The sequence below is a fragment of the Gorilla gorilla genome, chromosome X (assembly GCF_029281585.2).
Source record: "Gorilla gorilla gorilla isolate KB3781 chromosome X, NHGRI_mGorGor1-v2.1_pri, whole genome shotgun sequence".
In the NCBI taxonomy this organism is placed as follows: Eukaryota; Metazoa; Chordata; class Mammalia; order Primates; family Hominidae; genus Gorilla; species Gorilla gorilla.
In genome coordinates, this window is record NC_073247.2 from 123,527,312 (window position 1) to 123,540,054 (window position 12,743).

At 36.6% G+C, this 12,743-nt stretch overlaps 1 protein-coding gene across 8 annotated transcripts in view; it reads left to right on the top strand.

The window, feature by feature from the left end:
- ALG13 (ALG13 UDP-N-acetylglucosaminyltransferase subunit) overlaps positions 1–8,044 on the top strand; it is an 84,994-nt gene extending 76,950 nt beyond the window's left edge. For all 8 annotated transcript variants that reach the window (XM_019019586.4, XM_019019588.3, XM_063703058.1 and 5 more), the window contains 3 exons: positions 206–246; positions 4,986–5,160; positions 7,129–8,044. In XM_019019586.4, coding sequence (XP_018875131.2) covers positions 206–246; positions 4,986–5,160; positions 7,129–7,394 — 482 coding nt within the window. In that variant the 3' untranslated portion in view covers positions 7,395–8,044. The remainder of the gene's footprint in view (positions 1–205; positions 247–4,985; positions 5,161–7,128) is intronic.
- Positions 8,045–12,743: the final 4,699 nt, after the last annotated feature.

The following is a 12,743-nucleotide window of genomic DNA, read 5'->3' on the forward strand; positions in this document are numbered from 1 at the left end:
TTTGTAGTTTTAGTAGAGACAGGGTTTCACCATGTTGGCCAGGATGGTCTTGAACTCCTGACCTCAAGTTATCTGCCCATCTAGGCCTCCCAAAGTGCTGGGATTACAGGCATGAGCCACCGTGCCCAGCCAGAAAAGCTTTTAAAAGATAATTCTAATTGCTTATGTCAGTCAAGTCACTAATTTTTTTGATTTTTAATTTTAGATACAAAAGTTTTGCAGTACTATTTCAATCTAGGATTGCAGGTAAGTGCCATGTTAAAATTTCTTTGATAAGCCCTATTTTCAAAGTATAGACCGTTTTGATAATTAGACTCTTGAACTTCAAAAGCCAAAAGCACTAAGGGGACTAAACATTTTATTTCTGTCTAAGAGATCTCTGAAGATGACATAGTTCAGTTGTCTGCTTTAGCCTCCCAGTGCTTTAGTTTCTCTTATAAAATAGTAGTTAAACTGAAGAGAGGGGTACTGGGCTGTAAGCAGCACAATCAGCATATATTAGATGAGCCATCATATTTAACATTACATGCTAACTTTTCACTGTGGTGTTCTGTCTCAAAATAAATGAATTATCCTAAAATATTTTTATGACTATCTTTCCATTTTATGTGAAAATTAGACAAATTCGAAGAAATTTAAGGCACTGTATTTTGTTCTTTGAAACCAATGAGAACAAAGACACTTTGAGACACAGCTAAAGCAGCATTTAGAGGGAAATTTATAGCACTAAATACCCACATGAGAAACTGGGAAATATCTAAAATCAACACCCTAACATCACAATTAAAAGAACTAGAGAAGCAAAAGCAAACAAATTCAAAAGCTAGCAAAAGACAAGAAATAAGATCAGAGCAGAGCTGATAGAGACACAAAAAACCCTTCAAAAAATCTGAATCCAGGAGCTGGTTTGTTTTGAAAAGATTAACAAAATAGATAGACCATTAGCCAGGTGAATAAAGAAGAAAAGAGAGAAGAATCAAATAGACACAATAAAAAATGATACCACAGAAATACAAATTGTCATCAGAGAATACTATAAACACCTCTATGCAAATAAACTAGAAAATCTAGAAGAAATGGATAAATTCCTGGACACACACACCCTCCCAAGACTAAACCAGGAAGAAGTCGAATTCCTGAGTAGACCAATAACAAGTTCTGAAATTGAGGCAGTAATTAATAGCCTACCAACCAAAAAAAGTCCAGGACCAGATGGATTCACAGCCAAATTCTACCAGAGGTACAAAGAGGAGCTGGTACCATTCCTTTGGAACGATTCCAATCAATAGAAAGAGAGGGACTCCTTTCTAACTCATTTTATGAAGCCAACATCATCCTGATACCAAAACCTGGCAGAGACACAACAAAAAAAGAAAATTTCAGGCCAATATCCCTGATGAACATCGATGTGAAAATCCTCAATAAAATACTGGCAAACCGAATCCAGCAGCACATTAAAAAGCTTATCCACCACAATCAAGTCGGCTTCATCCCTGGGATGCAAGGGTGGTTCAACATATGCAAATCAATAAATGTAATCCATCACATAAACAGAACCAATGACAAAAACCACATGATTATCTCAATAGATGCAGAAAAGGCTTTCTATAAAATTCAACACCCCTTCATGCTAAAAACTCTCTATAAACTAGGTATTGATGGAATGTATCTCAAATTAATAAGCGCTATTTATGACAAACCCACAGCCAATATCATACTTAATGGGCAAAAGCTGGAAGCATTCCCTTTGAAAACCGCTACAAGACAAGGATGTCCTCTCTCACCACTCCTATTCAGCACAGTATAGGAAGTTCTGGCCAGGGCAGTCAGGTAAGAAAAAGAAAGAAAGAAAGGGTATGCGAATAGGAAGACAGGACGTCACTTTGTCTTTGTTTGCAGATGGCATAACTGTATATTTTAAAAACCCCATTGTCTCAGCCCAAAATCTCCTTAAGCTGATAAGCAGCTTCAGCAAAGTTGAAGTTGTGTGCAACACAAAATCAGTGTGCAAAAATCACAAGCATGTCTATACATCAATAATAGCCAAATCATGAGTGAATTCCCATTCACAATTGCTACAAAGAGAATAAAATACCTAGGAATCCAACTTACAAGGGATGTGAAGGACCTCTTCAAGGAGAACTACAAATCACTGCTCAGTGATATAAGAGAGGACACAAAGGGAAAAACGTTTCATGCTTATGGATAGGAAAAATCAATATCATGAAAATGGCCATACTGCCCAAAGTAATTTATAGATTCAATGTTATTTCCATCAAGCTACCATTGACTTCCTTCACAGAATTAGAAAAAACTACTTTAAATTTCATATGGAACCAAAAAAGAGTCCATATAGCCAAGACAATCCCAAGCAAAAAGAACAAAGCTGGAGGCATCGTGCTAGCTGACTTCAAACTATTTTACAAGGCTACAGTAACCAAAACAGCATGGTACTGGTACCAAAACAGGTATATAGACCAATAGAACAGAACAGAGGACTCAGAAATAACACCACACATCTACAACCATCTGATCTTTGGCAAACCTGACAAAAACAAGGAATGGGGAAAGGATTCCCTATTTAATAAACGGAGCTGGGAAAACTGGCTAACCATATGCAGAAAACTGAAACTGGACCCATTCCTTACATCTTATACAAAAATTAACTCAAGATGGATTAAAGACTTAAATGTAAGACCTAAAACCATAAAAACCCTAGAAGAAAACCTAGGCAATACCATTCAGGACATAGGTGTGGGCAAAAACTTCATGACTAAAACACCAAAAGCAATGGCAACAAAAGCAAAACTAAAATTGACAAGTGGGATCTAATTAAACTAAAGAGCTTCTGCACAGAAAAAGAAACTGTCAGTGTGAACAGGCAACCTACAGAATGGGAGAAAAGTCTTGCAATCTATCCATCTGACAAAGGGCTAATATCCAGAATCTACAAGGAACTTAAACAAATTTACAAGAAATAAACAACCCCATCAAAAAGTAGGCAAAGAATATGAACAGACACTTTTCAAAAGAAGACATTTATGTGGCCAGCAAACAGGAAGAACTCATCACTGGTCATTAGAGAAATGCAAATCAAAACCACAATGAGATACCATCTCATGCCAGTTAGAATGGCAGTCATTAAAAAGTCAGGAAACAACAGATGCTGGAGAGGATGTGGAGAAATAGGAACACTTTTACACTGTTGGTTGGAGTGTAAATTAGTTCAACCATTGTGGAAGACAGTGTGGTAATTCCTCAAGGATCTAGAATGAGGAATACAATTTGATTTAGCAATCCCATTACTGGGTATATACCCAAAGGATTATAAATCATTTTATAAAGACACATGCACATGTATGTTTACTGCAGCACTATTCACAGTGCCAAAGACTTGGAACCAACTCACATACCCATCAATGATAGACTGCATAAGGAAAATGTGGCACATACACACCATGGAATACTATGCAGCCATAAAAAAGAATGAGTTCATGTCCTTTGTAGGGACATGGATGAAGCTGGCAACCATTCTCAGCAAACTATCACAAGGACAGAAAACCAAACACCGCATGTTCTCACTCATAAGTGGGAGTTGAACAGTGAGAACATATGGGCACAGGGAGGTGAACATCACACATTGGGGCCTGTCGGGGGGTTGGGGGCAAGGGGAGGGAGAGCATTAGGACAAATACCTAATGTAGGTGACGGATTGATGGGTGTAGAAAACCACCATGGCACATGTATACCCATGTAACAAACCTGCATGTTCTGCACATGTATCCCAAAACTTGTGTAATAAATATAAAAATAAAAATAGCTGCATTTTTAAAGCACTCATGTGTTCATAGATGCTTGCTCAACACTGTTTTTTCACCACTCCCCTGAGTTGTAGAGGCAGGTGGGTACTGACAAATGTCTTTATCAGTGAAAGGTGTCTCCGAGTTGAGGTGAGAGCTCTTTTATTTTAGTCTTTCAGGGATCACTTTCCCTCTGAAATACACTTGACTTAAAATGTAACAAGATGGCATATTTACTGAAAGGAATAATGCATCTTAAGATCTGTCAGATGATGATAAACTCTGTGCTCTCCTGGATAATGCTCAGATTAGTTCATATTCCCTGACACTGATTTCCCTGAAGCTTTAGACATGTCAGTGCCAAGAAAACTGTCTTCCCAAATAGTACACATCTATAAATTTAAGAGTAATGGGGTGGGTTTTTGTTCTTTGAGACTATTTTTCCTAAATTTAGTTTCAAGAATTGATAAACCACTTGCCCCTTCTGTTATGTTAGTTTATTATAGTCACATGTGGAAACTTTGTAATCTATTTCACTGAGGCATTTAAAAATATTCTCCTGCCTTTTACATCATAGAATACCGGGAGATGCTGAATAGATATTTCAATATTTTTCTTATTAGAAATCATAGTGTCCATTGTAGTACATTTTGAAAATACTGTGGTATAAAGAAAACTAAAATCACCTCTATGATCACTGTATACTTTTATATATTTTCTTACAATTTTGTATTTTACAAACTATGGATTATGCTGTATAATTTTTAAATCTTTTAACAATACAAGCATTTTTTCTTTAAATATTTGACAGCATGATTTTCGTTGCCTGTATAGTATTTCATTACGGGTATATAATTTATCCAGTTCCCTGTTGTTAAATACTATGTGCAATGTTTTTTGCTTTTAAAAATACTATAAAAGACACCTTTGTATACAGGTCTTTTAGATTATTTCCTAAAAGAATTCTTAGGTTTAAATATGAGATACAAATGCTGCAAAAGATCCTAAAGTTCTAATAAAGAACAGACTGTCAAGTTTTTAGGTCAAAAAAGTCATTGCTACCTCACCTGAAAATCATGGCCCAATTCTTACTTTTTTTTTTTTTTGGTCTGTGGAGAACTGTATTACATTAAGAATAGAGAAGAGTGAAGTTTCTTGTTTTTTTGTTGCCCTTTCTTGCTCAAGTGCTATTACCACAGCTACTGGCACTCCATGGTCTATGTGCCACAGATGCAGCAGCAGCTTCATGTAGAGAATTATCCAGTCTATACTGAGCCACCTCTGGTAGATCAAACCGTTCCTCAATGCTACAGTGAGGTGAGGAGAGAAGATGGCATACAGGCAGAAGCATCAGCAAATGGTGAGTATGTAATGAGATTGCCAGCAAGAAAGACAGTTGGATTTTATTGTGTGTAATTCAATAATAGCTTTCATATATTTCATCAGGTCCATGTACTACACCAGTGATTCTCAAAGCATGATATGTGGACCTCTTGTGGTCCCTAAGACTCTTTCAAGGGATTCATGAGGTCAGAAGTGTTCACAATAATACTAAGATTTTATTTGCCCCTTTCACTGGCTTGCATTTTCATTGAGGACATAGAAACCAGTGGTGGGTAAAACTGCTGACACCTAAGCACTAGTTGGTACTGACCCCAGACTCTGCTAGTAATCAGTGTTTTTCTCACTGCCACACACCCATGGTACAAAAATGCCAATCTTATTTTTTTTGTTTAATCAAAGACATTTTTACTAAATTTTTATCCTTGAATAGTTGTATTTTTCTTTGTGACAAAAATGGAACTACTTATAAAACACTTCTGCATACTAAGTGAAGCATAATGATTAACTTAAGGAAAAAGACTTGTGCTATTAAGTTATGAGTTGTACTTGCTGACTTGAAAGAAGGATAAACTATCATTATTCACACTTAGTTGATCTGGCCGGCATTTTCTTAAATGAACAAAGTGAGTCTGTCACTTTAGGATAAATAACTAGTAATATTTGTTGCCAAAGATAGAATTTTAGCTTTCAAATAAAAATTAGAATTTTGGAAAACATGTATCTTCCACCATGAGCTTGACACCTTCCCACCAATTAAAACTCCTGTAATAAGATAAGTAGAGCTGAATGTAGTTTCTTAAATTGTATGAGGAAATGTGTCAACATTTGGAAGATCTGCATAACTCAGTGAAGGAAGAGTTTCCCAATTACCAATGCATGATATGACCAAGGTGTGATTTTTGTAACAGATCTTTCCAAGTGCAAGATAAAACAGTGGATTTTAATGTAACAGAGCATGAAAAATCCACATTGCTAGTGACCTTTGAGGAACTACCACTTATGTAGTTTGGGTGTAGCATCAAAGAATATCTACAATTATCTGAAAGGCTAGGTATTAAAATACTTCACTGAGCCGGGTGCGGTGGTTCACGCCTATAATCCCAGCACTTTGGGAGGCTGCGGCAGGTGGATCACCTGAGGTCAGGAGTTCGTACCTGACTTGCCAGGGTTGTTGTAAGAACTAATTGGGACCTTATGTATAAGTATACTATTACCTGGTGCATATTAGGAATACTAATTTCTCTCTTCCTTTCCATTTTTAAAGCATATTACAGTGTCAATCTTTTTTTTTTTGAATTTTGTGCAATATACCTTTTATAGAGCTATTTTTAATTGTAGTTAACTATGAGGCAGTGGCAGTCTTAATTTCACAGAGTTAATCTAAGCCCAAGTAATGAATTTTTTTTTTTGTCTAATGTGTATACTCATTATAGCAAGATTAAAACAGCATTTATTTCTAGTGGAACTGACTCATGGCAAAAGTGCTATGAAATTAAAATGTGATCTTAATGACATTCAGGAGATGACACTTTTAGGGTGTTCTTCAGAACTGTACTTTCGGGTATAGACCAGAATGTCTAGACACCTGAGTTTTTCATTGCTAAATGGTTATTCGGATGATGTATACTGTAAAACTATTGGATAACTCAATTGTGACCACCTCTTACAAGAATTTAATTAACTAGAAGGACTCTAGAGAATATTTATGTATTTAGCTTGCTGATACCTAAATCATCCCAGAAAGATAGCTGTCTGTACATTGAATAGATTTGACACATATAGTTCACAGTTTTTTAATTTGGAAATTTTCATATTATCTCTACTCATTATTTATATTTAAAGTGCTCCTGCTGCAATTGCTGTGATCTTTCTTATAGTTAATAAATTTTATTTTCACACATAAGAACATCCATTTATGTTGCATGGGGTTCTGTTTTGGTAAATTTTTGTATATGAAGTAGACTGTATACATCCTTTCTTTCAGATACTTTTCCGAATGCTGATTCTTCATCTGTCCCTCATGGAGCAGTCTATTATCCAGTAATGTCAGATCCCTATGGGCAGCCACCTTTGCCAGGTTTTGACTCCTGCCTTCCGGTTGTGCCAGATTATTCCTGTGTTCCCCCCTGGCATCCAGTTGGTACAGCATATGGTGGTTCTTCTCAAATTCATGGTGCTATAAATCCTGGGCCAATTGGCTATATTGCTCCATCTGCCCCAGCTTCTCATTATGTACCTCAGGGTATGTAAGATCCAGCAGTATGAAGTATTCTTGCACTGCCATTTTCTTGCTGTTTTTGTTTTTAAAAAGTATTTTATGTTAGTGGTTAAATGATTTAGGTGATTAGTGTTTACTATTGTATTTGTCTTTAAAATTATTTTATCTTTTGATTTAAAATAGTACTTTAAAATTAAGGGGTATTATTTTGGGCTGTGACTAAGGAAATTGAGATGGATGTACAACTAGCCCCATATTGAGCATACTTCATTGTATTCAGCTGTTTTCCTGTCAGCCATTTGTCAGCTTTATATTAGCTGATGGTACCAATTGATAAAATGAATATAAAGTATTTCATTGGTTCAAAAATCACACATCATATTAAACCATGCAGAATTGGAATTACTTCCACTTTTTTCTAGAAAGTAAAACCAAGAGCCTTTGCTTCTGGATAACTCACTTAATATTAAATTAAAGAGCTCTTCAGGTTTCTTGAGAATTATCTGAAGCCAGTTGCATTCTGTGATATCAGTTTTGAAGGCACATGGTTCTCTGCTTTAGATTTATCCCATACGCTATTGTTTAATACTGGATGTATGTAAGTGTTTTACTGCACTGTATTGAATTGGTGTCTTTTGCACAGTTAGCAGTAAATAAAAATTAGCATTTAAAATTGCCAAAACGAGTGGGATTTTTTCTGTTTGCATTTTCATGTCAGCAAAGAGTACCGGACATTTGATTGTTTCAACATGTTTTTTCTCTGGCATTTTGGTTGCAAAAGAATGTGAATTTTTAGCATGAACTGGTGGGGAGTAGTTGCAGGGCCACTTGAGATTTTAATCTAGAGTCATTGCAGCACACACTACCATATCTACGCCTTTTCTCCAGAAAATGTTCCTTTTATGTTGTATGTGTGTGTGTGTTTTTTTAAAGCATTTATAACCCTCTTACAGAACTTCAGACTTCTCATTCTCCTATACTTTCAATAGTTGTAGGAGCCAAGGGAAAACTCCTTCACCCTCTAAAGGTTCACCAAAAACTCAGCTCACAAAAGGCAGATAAAGAGAAAGGGCGTACAAATTTTATTAATGTGTACATGGGAACCTTCAGAATGAAGACCCAAAAATACAGGGGAAATTGTCCATTTTTTATGCTTAGCTTCAATGAAGTATGGACAGCCATGTAGAAATATGATTGGACAAAAAGGGTATGATCTGCTAATGGACTTGAGTAGGGGAAACCCAACAAGGCTTGTTTGTATTCTTGGCCTCTCTGAGCACACATTCCTTCCTTCTGGGTGTGGGACAGGATCCTCTCTGGAATAGGGGGTCTTATGACAGTCAAACCAGGTAAATCAGATAAGTTTTTATAACCAGTTTTTACACAGAAAGGTGGAGTAATAATATCTTTAGGTTTTAGAAAAGTTAGAGTAATATTTTTAGGTTTTATGGCTGGCTTTCAGGAAAAAGGGGTTCTGGTTTCTATGACCCACCTTGGGGAAGAGGGATTCTAGTTTCTGTGGCTAGCTTTGGGGAAGAAGGAGACTGAGACAGGAGGGCAGGAGAAGGTCAGAGAAAAACTTGCTACTGAGGCCTTCATTCGGGGGTATTGTTTTCTGAGTCCAGACATTGTCACATCTTACCATTTTTGTTTTTAGACTTAATCTTGTATCTCTGAAGGCCTGGCTTGGCTTGGCTTTGGCTTTGGCTTGCTGTGAGACACATTTCATCATCCTTTTTTGCCTTCTCCCTTTCATCTATCTGAAGACCACAAGATGTTCTGTATTGATCAGTTCTTCTCTGAGGGGCAAATCGTCCTGAATGCTTTGCTCTGTCTCACCTGACAAACAGCTATTTATAAAGTGTTCTTTGGTTGCCACAAAACCTATTTATATCGCTTTCTTAAAAGGTTATTTTTGTGACTCAGTCTCTCCTTTCCCCCTGTGGCTACACCCTGGCCAAAAAGAATAATTTGAGACATCAGGGCTTGAAGTACTTGAACAGTTGAAGGTACTGGAGTGGAACATTGCAAAGAAGATATGTCTTCAATGTACTGTTCTCAAGATGATTGATATTGATGAGTTCTAAATAAGCCAATGTACTAAAGGTTTCTGCTTCATAATAGACAGTACTGATTGGATTTGTTTTTGTATCCTTGATTTTAAGAAGGCCTTGCACTACGAGTTAGCATCTGACAACTTAAGGTGGATGGCAGTGCAGTAATGTTTTAATAACAACCAACTGTGTGTACTAGTGTTTTAACTTCTCTGCTAACCTCCTTGGTTCTCAATTTGTGCAGCCTGCAAATTGTGTTTTGCATAAAGGTTTTAGTCAAGCTTATAACATGGAACAGCCCCTTCCCAACATTTTTTGAATGTGCAAACATTTCTGAAGTATACATAATTCACAGAAAGTGATTGTCCTCTGTTTTCAGTTGTCAGTGGTTCACTAGCTTCTAAGGGGTGTTTTAGAAGGTTGTAGTCTTCAGAAATATGGGTTTGGAATTTGGCGGGTTTTGAGACAAGCACATCTGCCTTAGATTTCCAGTAGATTTGTTTTTATTTCAAACTTACATAATGCTGCCTTGACTTGTGCTCTATTACCAATTAATGAAATTTAATCATGATTGGCATTAACGTAACCTGAAAGCAATGTGTGTACTAGATTGTGAACTATCAATTGAGGTCAGTATTTGTGGCCTGCTTAAATCATGCAAGTTCTCTTTGTTTATGTATTACAATCAATCTTCTCTAAAAATAATCAAGGAGTGAGTCCTGGCCCTCCTGTTGTTGGGGGAGAGGTGAGGGTAACCTGTACTGCTGCAGAAGTCTGCAGTCGTTCTTGGAGGCAGCTGCCAGGTAAAAAGGAAATGGTTTTTGTGATGAAAACCAAAACAAAACCCTAACACTTAATCACCGTCTAGGATAAACATAGTGGTAGACTTCTCCTTTTTACAGATTACCTCTTAGGTTGCTCTTGTTACAAAAGGTATCCTGTCTTTTCTCTGCTTTTAACCAAATTTCAGCCATTTAGAATTGTTTGGGGAAGGAAATACAAAGGCACTGTAATTTGTTTGGAACCCTTTACTTACAGCCCCTTGACATAAATCTGGTTACGCTAAAGGTAAAAAGCTGGATAATTTCTCATAGCCAGGAAAAATAATTAAATTCATTTTTATGCTGTATACTCAAAACTGATTGTGGCTTTCTGCCTTGATTAAGAGCAGATGAAAACATTGAGTCGGTTTTACTGTTGAAATTTAAGACTTATGAATTTAAAACAGCTTTCATTTCCTTAAAGCTTATAATCAAGGCATAACCTTTCAATTAGCTTTGGATTTAAAAGGATAAACAAATCATGGGATTTTTTATGTGAACACCAGACATTCAGAACTTAGACAAATCTCCATAGATAATGAATGATATAGTCTATTGGGAAGGGTGGAGCATAAACTTAATCTAGACTTTTGTAAATCTGGGCCAAATTTAGTTCATTTCATATGAAACCTCTTTAAGGCCTTTTATATTTACGTTTATAATAAAGAATTTATATAATTTATATAAGAATTCAAGAGAACTAATACAGGTTGAGCATCCCTAATCTGAAAATCCAAAATGCTGCAAAATCTGAAACTTCTTGAGCACTGACTTGCTGCTCAAAATATTCTTTGTGGCAATTTGGAATTTCGAATTAGGAATGCTCAACCAGTAAATATAAAGCAAATATTCTCAAACCTGAAAAATTTTGAAATTCCAAACACTTCTGGTCCCAAACATTTCAGAAAAGGGATACTCAACCTATGTAGCAAGAGACAACCTCTTGTTTCCCTCCATCCTACCTAGAATGTTAAGTTTCAGTAGGAGCAACTTGATTTAGAACACTTGTCTTCTCTCCTACCTCAATGACCAAAGGCAGTTTTCCCTAAAATGCTTTTCAGGGACATGGAGGGTGCCTGTGTGTGGGAGATGTAGCTTCAGGAAAGGATTGACCTGAGTTTAGGTAATGACCTACTGTGTGACTAAAACTGCTTTAGAGTGATTATGGGAAGTGCTTCAAAGTAATTTCAGAATGAGTATTATAGATGAAAGAACATTAGCTGTGTGTCATTGAATAATTATCGTTGAAACTTAGGTTCATTATGCTATTTTGTTTGAAATTTTTGATAATAAAAACTACCTTGGTAACCTGCCATCTGGAGAGATGTTTGCTTATGAAGTTAGTATGAGTTTGGGTTTTTTGAAATGTTGTCTTGAATCCTGAAAAGAATTAAACTTATAAGGTTGTAGAGAGGCTGTCACATAAGGTCCGCCCCTTAAAACATCTGGAGTTTTGGGGAAAGCTATAGGATGGAAAATGGGTTCTTGAAATTCTGTAATTAATATTTGCTAGCTACACGTGAAACTAGTTTTAATAAACACATGACACTTATTTGTAGTGGAAACTAATTGAGGTAAGTGAACCAATTCTGGTTTTATTGTTTCAGTAATTGTTTTCCCAATAATCACCACTTTTTTTTTTTTTTTTTTTTTTTTTGAGATGGAGTTTCCGTCTTGTCGCCCAGGCTGGAGTGCAATGGTGCGATCTCGGCTCACTGCAACCTTCTCCTCCCGGGTTCAAGTGATTCTTCTGCCTCAGCCTCCGGAGTAGCTGGGATTACAGGCATGTGCCACCACACCCGTCTAATGTTGTATTTTTGGTAGAGACGGGGTTTCTCCATGTTGGTCAGGCTGGTCTCAAACTCCCAACCTCAGATGATCCGCCCGCCTCGGCCTCCCAAAGTGCTGGGATTATAGGCATGAGCCACCGCGCCCGGCCGATCACCACCACTTTTGAGTTTACTTTTTTTCTTATGGCCGCTGGTGAGGGGGGATCTTGGAAACAAGAAAATCTGACGATTGTTTAGTTTTTTTCCTGGTAGGTGTCTCTTGCCACTGAGTAGACCTTTTGTGAAGGGGATGGGGTCATTACAAACAATATTGAGGTTAAACTGAATCAGTTCTTATGAATTCAGACCAGTCAGTGAATAAAAACGTTAAAATCTGTTCTAGCCAAACATTATTGGTTCATAGTATTGATTTATTAGTGTTATATGGATGGTCAGTCCCCTCACATAATTAGCAAATCTTTCTTGCAGAACTTTTGGCTCTTTCCAGACTATATAATACAGGTTTTTCCAAATTGTTTGCAGAATTATTGAAAAAATTCTACCCTAATACTAGACTTAAAATAATGTTTTATTTCCTTGCTCTGGTATGTTGGCTGCCTCAAAGTGAAAATTTTTACCTTCATAAAAAGCTATTTTATATTCAGTTGTTTTGTTTGTTTTAGCAGTTGAAGTTTGTTTTGATTTTCTTTAATTCCTTTTAGCTCTGCTAAAATAGC